General features: G+C 45.6%; 1 protein-coding gene across 5 annotated transcripts in view; it reads left to right on the top strand.

The window, feature by feature from the left end:
• Positions 1-17,606, top strand: part of MAP1A (microtubule associated protein 1A) — a 55,419-nt gene that overhangs the window by 23,048 nt on the left and 14,765 nt on the right. For all 5 annotated transcript variants that reach the window (XM_066196576.1, XM_066196577.1, XM_066196578.1 and 2 more), the window contains 2 exons: positions 16,029-16,111; positions 16,492-16,632. In XM_066196576.1, the coding sequence (XP_066052673.1) occupies positions 16,029-16,111; positions 16,492-16,632 (224 nt within the window). The remainder of the gene's footprint in view (positions 1-16,028; positions 16,112-16,491; positions 16,633-17,606) is intronic.

Raw genomic sequence — 17,606 nt, 5'->3', positions numbered from 1 at the left:
CTGCTGGGGCTGCGCAGCCCTGGCAGAGGCGCAGGTGAGGAAACGCACCTGCACGGCGCCGTCATAGCGGGTGCGGGTTTATTTCCTTCGAATTTGCGGGGTTGAGGAGGATTAGTAACAAGAGGGGAGGGTGACTGCGGATGGAGCTTGGGGCTTCTATGATCTGCGGACCTTGCCCCTCCTCAACTGTTTGAGCTGGAGTATAGGAACAAAACCCAAATTCCCCAGCTGCTCAGCTGTTTGCTGCACTTGTGTCCTTAGCTCAAGCACAGAGAAGGATGCATGAAGATGGGATTAGAGAAGAATCTGGAGAAAGCATTGTGCCTGTCAGGAACGTAAGGAGTCCTTCAGCACTATGTTTTATCCCCGAAGATGGTGTGCTGCTGGGGAAGGGAGGAGGTGGTACAAGGCATCTCACAGATGCTGCCTTTGGGCAAGGCTTGGCGAAAGACAGTATTAGTGTCTGTGTCACCGTTCAGCTCCGTGCTGATGCTGGAATGAGGCTAATGCCAGGCAGGAGGGGGGAGGGTTGTTAAGGTGGACTGTCATACTATTGATTTGATGGAAGAGAGATACAGGGCCTGTCTTCTTTTGCAATTTCTCTGTCCTTTGGAGCTGCACACCTGCATCTGAGTAGTCCTGAAGTAGCTGAAGTCTGACTTCAAGGTTCACAACACTACATTCTTCCAGCACAGGAAACCAAAAAGCATCCAAATGTGTCCAGTGAGTGGGGGAGGAAAAAGGGAAGGTTGCCATAAAATGTGAGTGATGCAGCCTTTCTGTGGCAGCAGAGAGAGAAGATGTGGCCAGTCTTGGAGCTGATTTTCATCCTAGTAGGCTATAGGCAGGGACTTTGTGCTTAAGAAATGAGAATAACAAAATGCTTTCTTTTTCCTAGCAGTAGCCTTTTGTCATCCCTCACCTTGCTGTACTGCCCTTGTAATACAGAGGGATAAGGCGCCAGCTGTCTCTTTATCATTAGCTCTCCTGCATTACCAGTGGTACTGTGTGATGATGAAACCTTTGCAGTCACAGACACATGGGGTTCTATTTTAATAGGGTAGCTCTGGCATTCGTTAGTGTCACCACCAGCAAACTTCTTGTTAAAAGTGTTAAATTATCTGTATATTAGAGCTGAAATGTGTTGAAGAATTTCAAAATATGGCCTTTTATCTCCAGGGTTCAGAACTAGAGGAGCAAGAGCATGGTTTGGCACTTTGCACAGACTTGGGTATGTGACCATGAATATCTATCAGACACTATTGTTTTGGCTGACGGAAAAAGAGAAGAAGCAAAACCTCGTTGACCAGGGAGGGAGCAAAGAAAAGAAGTCAATAGTGATGCCAACAAAAGCTTTCTTAATATAGAAGAGAGGGGTCTGAGAGTGATCAGGCTGGGACTGTCAGTGATGTAGGGAGGGGAAAAAGGAGGGAGCTGTAATCAGTGTGTCATTGATCACACAGTGAGCTTGGAGGGGAGGAGCATGGCTGCTGCACACTCACACACGCAGAAACACACGCACGCACACACACACTGCGGCAAATTCTGCAGCTGGTGCCTGCTGGCTTGTGACTGCAGAAAAAACAAGCTCCGGTTTAAACTCTCTGATCTCAGAGACGAGGCTGTTTCTATTCCAAGTCGCTCTGGTTCCGCTGTGAAAAGCCCTGCAGGCTGGGCAATGTTCCAGAATGACAGGGATTCCTCTTTCTTCTGATGGGGTAGAGGCCCTTTTGCTGTGTAAGGTCAGTACCCTCTGTCTCCTTGATTGCTCCATATTGGTTGGCTGCATCCAGACTCCGTGTCTGTCCTTACAATTTCTTCAGCAAGTAGTTATTGAATTGGGACACATTTTTTTCCTCCCCTCCTTTCCTTTCGTGTGATCTGGCAAGGCCAGGCTGTGAGATCTTCCGCCCTGTCTACAGATAGAGAGATGTGTAGCTTTGCAGTAGTTTCTTTCCTGACAAAACAATCCACCTCCTGTCATGTCTTTTTGCCACTCGTCCTCATGTCAAACGTACTGGCTCACCTGAGTCACATTCTCAGTAGGTGTGGTGGTAAATGGATGATAAACTGGATCACAGAAGCATGGTGAGCAATTGCCAACTGTTTGGTGAAAACAGGGAAGCCGCATGTGTGTGAACAAGAGGTGCAACATGTCTCAAAGGGGCATGGCTGGACACCAGGGGAAAGGCAGAAGAGTGGTTCCTCAGCATGAGTTTCTGTGGGATGTGGATTGCACTCTCTGTACATGTTCAGATACAGACCTTCCTAGGTAACTCCTGGGATGCATCTTGCAAAGGAAGAAGAAACTCAGAAGCAAATAAAGATGCAGTAATACATCCTTGTGATAGGCATCTGAGTACAGAGATCTTAGTGGGTGCTGCTTCCAGCAGAGCCTAGGGTGCTTGCTGCCGGCATTATCACAGACTTTCCATTGCTCCTTGATGGGCAGAAGAGAGAGACCTCCAGTCCTTGAGAGGAGATGCTATGGGAGCCCGAAGCAGTTCAGATAGTCTGGTTAGCACACAAAGACCCAACAGTAGTAGCTAGTTTAAAACCCAGGGAGTATCTTCCAGCCTATTAGTTAGGCAAAAGTACCTGGGGAAGAAAGGCAGGTGATAGAGACTCTCCATCAGCCCAGAAACTGTGTATGGGAGGAAAGAGAGCAAGCTATGTGTAAATGAATGTCTAAAAATTATTTTGGGAGAATTTACTGAGATGGAAAAAGAAGATTTATTTTTCTTTCCCCCCAAAATATCGTGAACCTTCTGGACTCATGCACTAGCCTAGTAGCTGTTGACTGGAGAGATTAGAGAAAGTATTGAGCTAGTCTGCTTCCAAATTCTTTGTATTATTTTTTTTCTCCATCCCTTTTGAGGTACTTGGGTGCAGAGTATGAATTCCTCTTACAAATATACCTTCTGTGTTTACAGTAAACACTTTCCTTCTACCAAAACATTGAAATTAGCAAGCTTCTATCAGTTTTGTGCAGATTGGTGGAGCAGGCAAGTGATCAGAGTCAGTGCCTTCATGGGAACAGTGCACATCTGCTTGTCCTGTACTCCCCACTCACACACCAGCTGTCAGCACGTGGCTGTCTCTGAGCATGCTGCCACTTGCACAGTTGGTAGTTTTGGCTCACAAGTGGACCTGAGAGTATGGCAGTGGGCAGCAGGGAATGTGGAGGAAGCTGGGATAATGGTGGTGGAACAGAGCAGGGTGGATGCACAAAGCAGTCTTCGTTAGTTCATGCTTTGCTGTGCCTAAGCTCTGTGGCTTGTTTTTACCTTTGCTTCACACTAAAGAAATGGAGATAAATTTCTAAATGTGGTGACTTTAGATGAGTTTTCCTTCTCTCACAGCTTCCTCTCCAGGATCTCAAAAGTTAGTACTAATGGCACAACTAGTTACGTATCCATCTCTTCAGGAAATTTCTGTCCTTTTGATGCTTTATTCACAGATGAACATGAGCACTAATCTCCTTGGCCAGCAGGTTCTTAGTTCTCCTGAGACAGCCCTTGAGGTCTTGCTCGACCGATCTCTCAAACGCATAGAATAATACTGGGTTGGCTTGCTTTTTGGTTTTATTTTTTAATGGGGAATGCAGTTTTGAATAATTTCTGGTTTTCTGAAAAGCAGCATTATCCCAGTGTCAGTATTTGGAAAGAAATTAGTGAGTGCTTTCTTTGCTTTTGAAAGTAAAGGCTTGAATATTTCCTCCAAAAGTTGAAGGCTGAGAATCACCAGCTGAAGGAGACTTGCACATCACAGAGGGGTAGGATTCAATGTGCATGTCTGTTATTAATACATGCTACTGAATAACATTTGTGTCTCTTTGCACATGTTACTGTCATTCATGCACCTTCTTGTATAGCACTGAAATCTTTGGCAATTTGCTAGAACCTACCTCGGGGCTGTAAAACTTTAGTGCTGTTTTTCACAACATGCTATAGCTACAAATAAACTGGGTTTAAAAAGCACGGCAGCATAACTGGCTTCCTCTATTGACTTTCAAGTTGAGAAATTAATTTAATTGTTTTTGTGCTTTGCTAGCCTTTTATTTCACTGAGATCTCATCTGTCCATTCTCTATTAAGCTCCAGTGTCAAAATTTTAAGTCATTTAGGAAAAAAACTAGAAGGAAAGGGCCATTAGTGCCTCCCTTTCGAAAATTGTCTGAGGAATGTCGGTCTGCCATCAGGCACTCTAGATGTTCTTAGAAGAGAAATGGGCAAGAAGCCAGTGATATACCTTCTGGGTGACTAGATTTGTGTCCTGAAAATCTTGCTAAAAATGGATTAAGAGGGGTGAGTTTAGTTGCCGTACTTAGACAGAAATGCAGACACTACCCAAGCCATGTAAGAAGCCAATGGCCTCAATCAAAAATTACTCCTTTGCACAACAGTAAAGCATTGGATAGAGTGGCTCTCTGTGCCTTTGACCCATGTAGCATCTTTCTGAAGAACCAGCTTGCAGGCTGATAGGTATAAGCATAATACCTGTTTTGGCCCAGTTCTCGGTTGCTAGATTTGTGTGATAGTTTTATTTACTATGGCTTTTCTTCCTTGCTGTTGGTCCACATTCAGAGGTAAAGACCATTGCTAAGGAGGAGGGAGGCATGGGAGGAAGGAAGACTTCCATGCCTGCATGGCTGTGAGGGAACTGAACAAGCAAGAGGTCCTGAGAGAAGTGTTTGTGGTGATGGAAACCTCTCATGGTCCTTTTTATTCTGCCTGGATAGTAAGTTCAGTCCCTGATTCCACTGTGTAATCTGCAAACTGAAAGGGACCTGACTAGATGGGGTGGCATTGGGAAGCAGGGGCTCCTGAGATAAGACTCAAGTGAGCTCGTTTCAAGCAGACTGCTGAGACAGTGGCTGAGTGGACATATCACCAGTATTGCAAGAGGAAGATGGCCTGGACTACTCTGCTAGAAACCTCCTTGGCTGCTTCCAAACCCCTCTCCCTTCAGTGCTAAATGGACAGGCCCTGTGTTTGGCTGGCAGAAGGGACAGGAGGCCTTGAAGTTATCAACTTTGAAATAACTTTTTGTATCACATTCATTATTGCTGTACTCCACCCTGTAAATCAAATTTCGGAACCCAGACCATGCAGAGGATCTATCAAGATCCAAGAGTGCAAAGTCAAGATGCAGCACAGAAAGGTGTTTGCAGAGGAGAGCTGCCTTTTCTCAAGGGCTGGCAGAATACAGTCCTGTGCTTCACCAACCACCTCAGCCACTCCGAGTTTACAGCTGGTTTAATATCTGTGTCTTCATTAGGGCTGACATTCAGCAGGTCATCCTAAAAACAAGCAAGGGAGAGAAGAAAAGATACTTGGAATTACACTGTTAACAGTATGGGATAGAAATGAGGTTTAAAGAGTCCAAACAGTTGTTGTAAATCAGAGGCAGGACTCTCTTGCCAGAAATTTGGCATCACAATAAGGCAAACAGGAGGAAATCTTCGAGTTACCTCTCTGTGTGTGCAGCCATCCACTCTTGTATACAGTTAAGTTCTCCCTGCCTCAGGCAGTTTATTTGTCATATTGATCAGTTGAGAGAGGAAAAAAAGAAAAGAAAAAAGGGAGAGAAATAGAACAGATCATGAGCTGTGCCTCCAAGTCAGAGTCAGCATTACCCAGATACTTCTCAACTAGGAGAAACATGCAATTTTCTTCAGTCTATGCTATGTTCTGGTTGTAAGAGCATGTGTTCTGGGATGCATATTCTTGTTAAAATTCAGAGATAATAAGCTGTCCAACTTCACGACTTACAGGAGTCTTCATCTCTGGAACCTGAAACGTGGTATCTGCCTCAGTGCCCAAAGGAGTGGCTTTGTGGAACCTCTGTTTCAGGGACTGACAGCAACTCCCAGCTGAAGTCCAACTGACACAGGAAGGGGAAACATTAATTTGATTTCCAAAGGGAGCAGCTGTAATAAGTCTGCCAGGGGTTGGTGGAGTGAGGAACCCCAGATAAGAGGGTGTCTTAAGGTGTGTTTAGGCTTTCTTTTGTGGATTTAGCTGGAGACATTTAAGAAGTCACAGCTTCAGCTCCTCGCAGCTGGAGGCCATGTCTCTGTGCAGGGCTTCATTCCTGATTCATGTGAATGTCACACACTGTTCCTCAGCAGAAGGATGCAAAGCCTAAATGAATCAGCAAAGCTGCTGCAGGGAACAGAGCATCTTTTGTGGCCAATCTAGCACCTGGCAAGCTAGGTAGAAGTGCTTAGCTTATCCATTATCTCAGTGGTCGTATAACTTCCAGTTGAGGGGCAGTAACTTCTGGAAATACATTTCTGCATATAAAACTGTTTCCAAAGTGAGTATCTGCATCTTCAATTAGTGGCTCTAAAATGGCTGAGCTATCAAATTGCTCCTTAGCATAAAAGTGAGACGGTATGTGCAATTAGGGAGCAATGAGATGGTTGCTATGGTATAGAAATAGAGGTTGCCTGGGAGAGGAGCTGTAGATGGCATGAAAATATCACAGGGAGGAGGGAAGATGGGAAGCACAGGCAAGTAGTTAGCAGGAATATCTCCTGGGATGTGGCAAGTGCCCACAACCTCCCACACCTTAAGGAATATTTCATCTTCTCTTGCCCTGCTGCTGGTTTACCTTTGTAGTAAATCCCCAGGAGGCAGTCAGTCATTTCACAGAGCCTGCTTTTGCCTTAAAGCATGATCAGTTCTCCTGGCATGCAGTAATGGTATGGTAAGGTGAGTTATGAAATATCACTAGCATTATACATAAAAGGAAACCTGAGAATGCTTTCAGATTCTTCAGCCCTCTTCATCCTGACAGATTCAGCAACATTTCCAGAAACCAGATCTTGTTTTCCTTCACTGATGCCTGGTCTTCCCAGAGATATTCTTCTTTCTACTGGTTTACTGCTGTGTTTTTCCTTCCTCTGTCCCTCCTAGTATGGTTCTCAATTAATTTCATTTTTTCACTCTGTTCCTGTTGAGAATATTTTTTTTCTTTGTGGAGCTGTCTTGCTGATGCTGTCTTCTTTCTGTAGCTTTTTAAAGCAAGTTCTCTGACTGCAGAGTTCTGCAGCTTTTAAGGCTGGTGCTCTGCCTCTGAGCTGTTCTGAAGTTTGTGCCTTTTCTGTCCCCAGTCAGATGCTCTCTTCTTCTCTGGTGTTAGCACCTCACAGCTCCTTTTACACTGAGAGAGCTGGATTGCAGCAGTGTTTTGTGGGAATGTATCTGTGACTGGTCGTCCTGTTTGTCCTCCTGAAGACAACTGTGCAGCTGTTCTGGTTTGAAGCTCAAGATAAAGCCCTCAGAGCACAGAATGCGTCACCGGCTCTGCTCTGGCTCGCCTGATGCTCCTGCATATGCTCTGTGCTTCTCTGCTCAGTCCTCTGTGTGCTGCACTGCCAAGCTCCCTGTCAGGGCTGGGTGTAATCCCTGTCATCCTTTTCTCCAGGAACCGAGCTACACAGCAGGAGACCCTTAGCGCATGTGTGGTCATGTTGTGGAGAGGGTGCTCCTCTACCTTGCACTCAGCTTCAATATAACTGAAATATGAGCAGCGGTCAATATAGCATGTGTACCCCGTATTCCCCTCAGTCTGCAAGTAGGATATTAGCTAAAGCCAAAGCAAATATCTGGAGATCTGTCCTTGTTAACAGGCAGAAGTTGGTGTGGGTGTACTTTCAGTCAGTATAGAATGCTTTGCTTCATAAAGATGTTTGAATTTTCTTCCCTCTTTCGTCACACTGCTTTGTACTTTCCTGTGCTTTGTTTATTCAGGTTTTCCAAATAAGGCACATCTCCTGTTGCACATCCACAGGACTTTTTTTCAGGAGTGCGGTATTTTTAACTGTGTGACTCGGTATCTCAATATGAAAAATCATCAAACACCATTTTTAAATTTTCATAAAAAATAAAACCTCATACATATAGTATTTTCCTGCTCAAACATCATTGGTTTCCCCTTCTTTTCTAGGTGCAGTTTAAAATCCCTCATTTTATATCCTGGTTGCATCTGTGACTTGTTGGGTGATGGTTTCCACTGCTCCACAGGCAGCACATGGCTCTGCCCTGGCCCTCTCTGACAGGACTCAGTACTTTGCTGCAGTTTCTTGCCTCTCAATTTTCAGATAATTTTTGTATTTCCATTAAAAACATGCCTTCTCTTTGCTGTACACAATGAGTTTCTCTGAGAAAATCACTAAAGATCCCCTGTAAGGGGATAGATTTTTTGATTCAGCCATTGACAAATAAATATTTCTCGATTTCTCCAGAGTGTTTGAATGCCTAAAAATAGAAAGTGTATGAAATAAATCTTTATAGTAGACTTTTTCAGACTATGAGAAGCAGAGCACTTGCTGCTGGACCTCAAAAGCAGTCTGAAGCCTATTCCTCATCATTCTCAGCTGCTGAATCACACTAGCAAGCTAAAACTACAGCACTTGGCCAATAATCTTACAAAAATCAGTAGCTACTGCAGCTATCACATGTTGTGTCAGGAGGGAAGGAGGCAGTGAGACAGCCCTTTTGCTGTGATCCCCAGTGATCTGGCTAAGCCCTTTGCTCTGCTTATCTCTGGAAGAGCAACAAAGAGCAAGATGTGCCCAGAATTGCTGGGAGCGCTGCATTGCCTCAGGCTCTGGAAGGCAGTGGTTAGGCACCAGTGTGCATGGCAGCCACCCACCTAGGAGTCAAAATCTCTCTTAGCCTTTTCTGGGGGGTTTCTGACAAGTTTTAGCTGTATTCCTCACCTGGTGTCTCTCTACTTACCTTGCCTGCTCTCATCTGGCACCACACTGCCATTAAATGGTAAGGAGGAGCAGAGTGGGACTTGTCCTGTCATCGTGATAAACACATCCAGGTGCATCCCCGGGGTGCGAGAAATTGTGTTTGAGTTCCTGAGCTGGAGCTGCCACATGAGGACCTGAATGGTGAATATATATTTGTTGGCTGTGTACTGGCTGCCAAAGCAAGCTTTGTGTTTATTTTTTTACTCCTGAGCCTACCTCACTAGTTGGCAGAGCTTCTAGGTCTCTGTCAGCCAGAGCTGGTCCCATCTGCCAGTTGTACACTGTTCAGGTTGCCTGCTGGAGGAAGGAGCTGTGTGCTCTTCAAGTGCTGGGAGTGTGATACTGCTTCCAACAAGGGCACGTTCACTCCTTTCCCTCACTATTAGACAACATGGGGCAGCCCTGGTCTGGCAGAGGAGTGGGTCCATAGTGCAGTTGGACACAGGACTTTGTGTCTACACAGAGAAGATGAGAGAACAGGACCCTGCTCAGAGTTCGGTGCAGAACCTTTTCTCCTTTTCCTCTGGTCTTTACAATCTCCCTCCCTAGGAGCTGTGGCTTGCCGTACTTGGTACAGTCCTGGAGAGTTGGTGAATGACTGTGTTGTTTCATTCTCTGAATGGACACCATTTGGGGCTGGATCCTTTTTCTTCCATTGGCACTGGAGAAGCTGCAGTTGGAGACTTCACAGCCTCAAAATGAGAGAGTCAGTTACTATCTCAGTGTTATTATGTAGTTTCAGAGTGAAGGAAACGGCAGTCTTTCAGCTTGCTCTAGCTCATGTTAATTATGCAAATATATGCACTCTAAGAACCCTGTGCATGGTTTGACTGTCTTCAGAGGTGGGCTTTGTTCAATAAGCATCAGGAAGACCATGTGATCTCAGGTTCAGCTCTTTGTTGAAGTGTAGCAAAAAGGTACTGAGCCATAGCAATATCTGGGATCTTCTTCCTAGAGTCTTTTTAAGTGTCCCCTTGAAGAGGGATGTTAATGTCAGCTAAGACAGCCAGAAGTGAGGAGGAGTCAGGTTTTAATCACTGTGGCTTGTGTGCCTTGATAACGTTTTCAGACTCAGAAACTTTCGTATTTTTTATCAATGTACTATTGGTGTTCACTTTACAGGTAGAACCTGGCCTGGTAAGCCTAAATAATTTTAGGGACAAGGAAGGGGAAGAGTGTGGGAGGGCCTAAGGGAAGTAATGAGGGATGAAGTATGCACCCTGGGTAGGAAAGGGCTGCTTTCTATGCAGTCAGACAAGCAGTCTCCATCCTCTGGATGGCAATATCGTGGGAGCTCTGCAGCCCAGATTTGCACCTGCCATCAGACAGGTACACAGACTGGTAAGTGAGATCCCTGCCCTGAGTTTTCTCTTTTATTGGTTAAACAGTCCCACCTGACTTCTCCTCTCATCAAGATGTGCCAGTCCTTTAATCATCTTTTGGCCCTTACATTCATTCTGATTTGTTGCACCAGTCAGAGTATCATGACTGATTTCAGCACAGCCACTTGAAAGATGACCCAGTGCTGTCACCTAAGACATCATTTCACAAAGGTGAGAAACTGGGTCCTGCTGCCCTGTCACTTGGTCTCTGATTTCAGCGTGGTGAGCTGTAACTGTGGTTCTTCCAGTCCTGATTAACAGAATGAAACCTCTGAGATTTGATGGTCTGAAAGATTAAAGAAAATAACAAGCAGCATCTTGTGTAGCTATCCTTGACAGCTCTTCAGACTAGCCCAGAATTTATTCTGCAGCTACAGGGGCTTTAGATGCTTCCATTTAAAGCAGCAGAACACAAGGATCTGTGCTGTCAGCATGACCTCTTTTTCTGCCTCTACAGCCATCTGTCTGGTTGTAGGATCATCTCTCTCTCTCCGGAGAGTTTGTCACAGTTACCCCAGTGCACTGTCCTTTCTGCCAGCCTAGCCTGACCTCCACAGCAGAGCCCTCTCTACCTGACTGCTGAGCACTAAACTCACAGCATCTGGTCCTCTGTTCTCTCTCCGTCTCTTTGCAGGCACAGCAAATGGTTAGCTCATACCCACTGCAGTCAGTGTGGCTTTGATCTTCACTTGCTATCCTCTACCATAACCAAAGTAATTCTACACCCAAGGGGCCACATAATCAGAATATGTTAATTGGAAGGGACCCATAGGGACCCCAAGTCCAACTCCCTGCTCCTCACCAGTCTAGCTAAAATAAAACCATATGACTAAGAGCATCATCCAAATACCCCTTGAACTCTGACAGGCTTAGTGTTGTAGCCCATTCCCTAGGGAGCCTGTTCCCAAGACTGCCCACCCTCTTGGTGAGGAACCTTTTCTAATGTCCAGTCTGAACTCTCCTGATGCAGTTTCATTCTATTTCCTCATATCCTGGTGCTGATCACCAGAGAAAGGAGATCAGCAACTTCTCTGCTGCCCTTCTTGAGAAGGCTGTGAACAGCAGTGAGGGTACCCTCAGCTCCCCTGGTACATGAGCTAGACATACTCTTAGAAAAAAAGGAAAGAATTCTGACTTTTCCTCCCTTCCCACTAGTTCAGGAGTTCAGCTGCAGATCCTGAAATGCCACCTCAGTGTTATTAATGGAAATCCATCCTCTAGCCCAGATCATCTGTTGTTCACCATCTCTGGAATGTTTTGTGTGGTGCCTCCATGGTCAGGAGGAGGCACCCATGGGTGGCTGCCCTGTAGGAAGGAGCTGTATGTCTTCTGCGGGCCTTTGGGGTGAGGGTGCTGTTACTCCTGCACAATGGTAAGTAATGTGATCTTTGTGGAGAATGCAAATACCCTGTCTCTTTCCTGAAACCTTACTGTGGTTGTGAATGAGGTGTGTTTGTGTATTAAACCTTTCCATATGTTTAAATGTTTCCATATGTCAGGCAAGCAAGCACTGTGTGAGTAAAAGGCAAGTAATGCCATGAGCCAAACTACTTAAAAGACAGAAAACAAGCTAGGAAACAAATATAATGTCATCTTTGTGCAGCATCCAGAGGTAAAGTACAAGGGCTTCATGATTTCCACTACTTAATACAAAGTTGCTTAGTAGAGTAACAATGAAGAAACACAGAGGTGGCTAAATTTATAGATGACACAGTTACTGAGATCTAGAAAACTCTGTGAGGAACTTCAACAACTAAATTGCAGAGTCATGGTGTGCATTAAATTAATTGTCGAGCAAAATCAAGCACACTAGAGAAATTAAACCTTCTAGACTCCCTAAAAGAGCTTAATAGTTTCATGGCAGGGTGAAATTTGGATGTCACTGTGTACCCTAACTGAAGATCTTTATTTGGTGCAAAGCTAATATTAGATTGTATTATGATGCTTAAAAAAATAGGTTGGGGAATAATACAGAAAATACAGTAATGACACTCTGTGAATCTTCTGTGCTTCTTCTTGTATGCTTCTGCTCTTGCTCATCCCAGTGGCCATAGGGATAGATGACAGTAGTTCCAAGGGACTAAAGAAACTCTCCTCCGAAGAAACAAGTGGTAAAAACCAGGGGCTTTCTGCCTTGGTGGGGATCTTGGTGGGATGATGGATGGGAATGTTTCCTGGAAGTGCACATGCACAGGGATGATTGCAGAAATCAGAATGTGCCTGAACATACAGACTGAGGGTTCATACAAAATGAGAAATGCAGTGCTACCAACGAGAGGAGATTTATTTAATGTAGCAGCTTCTGAGTACAGCTGGAGAGGGCTGCACTGGGTCAGGGATCTGTGTTCAGAATGTACCTGGAGATGAGCTGTGTCCAGATATTTGTTCCAGGTAAATTGAAGACTGTAGTCTTCAGGAGCTTGAGAAGGATATTCCTTGTACTGGTCAAAGGAATGGAGGGATTTTCTCATTTGGAATGCTATTTCCAGGCATGCATTTCACTGTGATAGAGCTCTAATAAGGACGAATACCTGGAAGTGACATGAACAGCATGCTTCCAGTCACCATGTCTCCAATGTCAGTCACACTGCTACGTGTTTCTGGTGCATATGGTTTTTGTTAGTAAGAGGAATGATGTGCCAGGCTGTGTGTTTAAATCCTCTGTCTGTGCAGCTGCTACCGCAAGCTGCATAGGAAAGGACTTCTCAGCCTCACAAGCACTTGGATTCATGGGGGCCTTGGATTCACAGGCACAGGCTGCATCTGCACTGGGCTGGGAAGGCCACTGCCCCAGTTTGGGGTAAATCGGGGCTGGGCCATGGGCCACGTTAGGGCACTGTGTTGCTGCCTTACTCGCAGTTTGCAGTTCAGCCTGGAGTTCATGTGCTGTTCTGCCTTGCCTCTGAATTTAGTTAAAAAACAGTTTGGGGTTTTGGTGTGCAGGAGTGTGTGAAATGAGTCCATGTTTCTGGAAATGGCCTGTCTGAACAGCTCTCCTCCTGTATCCTCCTGACAATCAGCTGCTGCAACTGAAGTGAGGGAATCTGCCCCACGGCATGTCAGGAGCAAAGCTATGGAGGGCTGCAGTGCTTCACAATGTCACAGAATTGGCAAACTGTGGGCTGGAAGGGACTTCTTGGGTTTGTCTAGTCCAATCACACTTGTTCAAGAAGGGTAAGCAAAAGCAGGTTTCCCAGGCCTGTATCCAGCTTTGTTTTTAGTATTTCTGGGGATGGATGCTCCACAACCTCTTTGTACAACCTATTCCAGTATTTGACCACCCTCACAGTAAAAACAGTGTTTTCTTGTGTTCAGATGAAATTGCCTGTCCCTTAATTTGTGCCTCACATCATGTCACCGAGCACTACTGACAGTGCCTGTCTGACTTCCTCTTCTTTCCCTCCCATCAGGTATTTATTTATTCATATTGAAAATACCCCTCTCTCACACTCAGCCTCACCTTGTATGAAAACAATTTAGTCCCTTAATCATCCTCACAGCCCTTCACAAGACTCAGTCCTTTCCCATTCATCCCTCCCATCTGCCAGCAACTGCTGGCCCTGCAGCTTGAGCCTTCTCTTCCTTCCCCATGTGCAGGGGACATTCCCTGTGGGGTGTGGGGCTGCCAGCAGAATGCTAACAGCCAGGCTTTGTTCACAGTCTCAGCGGGGATATCTCAGCTGCCTGGGCTTGGACTGCAAGAAGCAGTGTTTTCATGCCTGTTAGTGCTGCAGATGGGCCCCTGTCACCAGTGCTGCCCGGCCGGCAACCCATGGGCTGGCCTTGCCCCTGCAGTGCCTGGGCACTTGGTGCCTGGAAAGATGCCCACAGGTGGCCACGGTGGTCACACTGTGCCCAAGAGCCCTCCCTGGCATGTGGCACAAGGACGAGGCTGCTGGTGTCGGTGCTGTGCACCAGGCGGTGTTCCCCAAGTGGTGTGGGTAATCACTGCTAAAATGATGTCTGGGGTGTGCAGGCACCAAGGTGGCAGAGGCTTTGTCACTTTGTCCCAGTAGTAATGTTGTAAAATGGGGGCAGACACTTCTGTTCTGGATGCCCCAAGCAGCAGGACTGGAGATCCTGGCATGGGGGAGCTGTGTGAATGCTGCACAATGGATCTGTGAGGAGCCAGGGTGCTCCTTGTGAACATTTCTGGGACATCAGCAGTGCCTTCACAATTACCATTGCCTTGAGGATGAGTGGGATTTTGTTTCTTCTGGCTGCACAGAATGCTCCAGGACACCTCCTGGGCCCTCCTCACCTGTGCCTCCTCCCACCCTCCCATACTGCTCCCCATGGCTCACTTGCAGCATCCCTTCTGTGCACAGGGACTTGCTTCCCAGCGTCTCCAGCCATATACCTATTCCACATAAGTGCCAGAAATGCCACTGAACTCAGTGCATTTTGCACAGTGATGGTTTGGCTTTTGCCTGGAGGGACAATTTTTAGCCAAACCGAAAGATAAGTTCAGAAAGCAGCTAAAGATGCTGAGCACAAATAGTTGTGCTGAGAGCTCAGCTCACTTTGGGGTGAAGGCTACCTTCTGGGGTCATCTGTCTGGTTAATTGCTGGTAAAACATTCCAGTAAAGTGAGTTTGATTTAAAGCTATGCTGAATATTGACCTTCCTTCCATCCTTCTATCCTTCCATCCTTCCTGTCCTTCCACCAGAGCTATTTTAGAAGGACTGACATCTGCCTAGAAGGAGGCAATGGGAGATTGTGACAGGGGGAAAGAACAACATTGTCAGCAAGCAACAGTTGTCTGAAAGATGCAAAATAAAAATAGGTGTTCATTTTCAGTGAAGATCTATGGACTTCCAATCTATTGGAGGGATTAAAACCTATGAAAGTCTTAAACCCTATAAGTTATACATTCCAACATTTAAGTTCTAAGTGCCTGGTTTGTTGAGTGGATGTAATGTCCAGAGGCAGATATTAGCAAAGACTGTAATCAAAAAAAATTTTGTGCTGCCTGCAGTGACCAGGGAAGTGCTGCAGGAAGGTGCTGTATGTTGTCCTGCGTCCCAGAGCCATCTGATGTGGGCATACAGCACTGGCTCTGGTCCTGGCTGTCCGTGTGGCAGACACTCACTACCCTTCCATCTAATTAAATTAATAGGGCCCTAGAATTATGGTAGCATTTTGCCAAATATCTGTACAATGCCCATGCCAAGGTGAGCATAAAAATTAGTTTTTTACACTCCCAGGATCTTGTTTGCTCTTTGGTGTCTCCTTTTTTTCCCCTAAATATAGAGAGAGAGCAGAGTCCTGTCTTGGTTTCTATCTTTGCCTCTGACAGGAAAATAAGAATTCTTGTTGTCTAGGAACTTCCCATAGCAGCAGCTTAGGATGCACATTTGTATTAAAGAAAAATGCTTCATTAATGAAAAAAACTGTTACGAATGAGTGGAGACTTGTTACCAGTGCTGCACCACTCCAGTGAAAGCTGAGTTGGCGCCCCCTGACTGGCTCACAGAGCCTTGTGGTGGCTAGGGTTTGGACAGTGCCAGAGACACCTCTCTGTGGTAGCTGCGATGAGGCAAGGCACTTCTGCCTGGAAGGGGATAATTTGTCTGCGCCAGTGTTTACAGACACAGCCATCTGGCACAGGCAGGCAGCTCAAAGTGCCTGGCTCTGTGGACTTCAAAATATGCTGGAGCTGAGCATGCTGATCCAGAAGGAGGATTTCTTTCCTTGTTGTTGAAAAAAGTTTGCCCTGTTTTATGAGACTTGGGTATCAAACTGGGTCTTGAATGCAGATTGAAGCCTTGCAATCAAACCCATGCTGAAGTGGGATTTTTGAGGCTAAAACATCAGTAGCTGGATGCTGTCTCATCAGCTTCTCTCATCCTGTTTAAACACTTTTCTTTCCTCAGGCCAAAGAACTCTCCATCACCGGAGTGACACCCTGGACACGGTGATCCTGGTAAATCCTAATGTGGACAGCATCGTGTCTGAGGTAAGGACCAGATGTGGCATCAGGCTCTGTCCACATCAGCTCTCCTGCCTTTGCTTGATGTGGAGGTCAAGATCATTACACTTCGCGCCTTCTGGAGAGTACAAACCTGCCAGTCTGCTGCAAGGTGTGGTGAAAAGGCCAGGTGTTCTGGTCTTGCCAGTAACCAGGATATACACAGTAACTCTGACGTGGCATGGAGCTGTCGGACAGACAGTAGCAGTGTCTTCCCTCTTCAATAAGCAACCTTCTTATATGTAGAAAATGTAGAGTTTGGCTGTTTGTGAATAACGTGAGTTATCACATGTCCATGGGATTGGGATTCTGGGTGCTGGTGGAGTACAGGTAACTTCTAATGGCAGCCCTCTGTCTCATGGTAACAGGTCCGCTCACTTGTGTGTGATTCATCAGCCCACAAACTACTGATCCTCTGTGGTCAGAGCTCAGACCAGGAAGGAGACTTGGTCCTGCAGACGGGCACCTTCACTTACCAGAAGTTTGCCGAGATACTTTCAGACCCGGAGGTGAGTGTGAGCTGTAATCCAGCACATCCGCTCCTGTTCAGAGTGCACGGTAGAGCAATGCAGCCTGCACCCTCCTTCAGGTGGCAGATTTGCAGACAGATGGGTTTGAAATCCAGCAAAAAATTGCATACTATAAATATTTCATGTTACTGTCTTGGGAATCTTGCTTTAACTCTCTCTGTCTGTCTTAACTTTTCCAAGGTGCAGGCATGGGTGATTCCTTTAAGTGTTCAGGTTGAAATAACCTTCCAGACTGGCTCTGCAGGGGGCAAACACTCAAAATTTCTTAAAGTATGTCTTAACTTAACTGTAGGCAGGTTCCAAAAACAGCCAAGAGAGGTCATAATCATCCTAGAAAATGTGGGTATTTCTCTTCACGACATGGTCAGTCCACCAAGCAAGTTCACAAGGCTCAGAATGTTTGTTAGATGATGAGGGATTGAATAAATACTGATTAAGTAACTACATGATGATGACATAACTACAAATGTTGCTATTTAATTGCAGAATTGTTGCATCATTCAGTTTGGAAGGTCATGTGAGAGGTCTGCAGTCTGGCATTGTGCATAGAGAAGAGTAAGCACTGAATTTAGGCGAGTTTGGTCAGGGATTTGTCCAGTGAGACCTGGAAAACCTTACAGGGTATCTCTGAACCTTTGCTCCAATGCCAATTATCTCAGAGAGGTATAGGATAGCTTTTCTGAGAGATTTACATTGTTGGTGCTTGTTGCCAATTCAGATATGCTACTCTGGTTTTTGAGAAGCTGTTTCCACTGATCGTGTTTTTTAGAATGTCTCTGATTGAATATATAGTTGCTGCAGGAGTGGCTGGATGATACTTTAACAATTGATATTATTATTGCTGTAATTGCATCAGCAAATATGCTTCATTTATTTAAAGCTGATTTTTCTGTATTACCTCTGGTATCCATTTCAATGGACAGAAACTTGTCACTTAAGGGCTGTCTAAGCAA

This window comes from Chamaea fasciata, unplaced genomic scaffold (genome assembly GCF_029207755.1).
Source record: "Chamaea fasciata isolate MVZ Bird 193981 ecotype frontalis unplaced genomic scaffold, bChaFas1.0.hap1 SCAF_14, whole genome shotgun sequence".
Lineage (NCBI taxonomy): Eukaryota > Metazoa > Chordata > Aves > Passeriformes > Sylviidae > Chamaea > Chamaea fasciata.
Note: the sequence above shows the minus strand (reverse complement) of the source record. Positions and strands in the feature narration are given on the sequence as shown.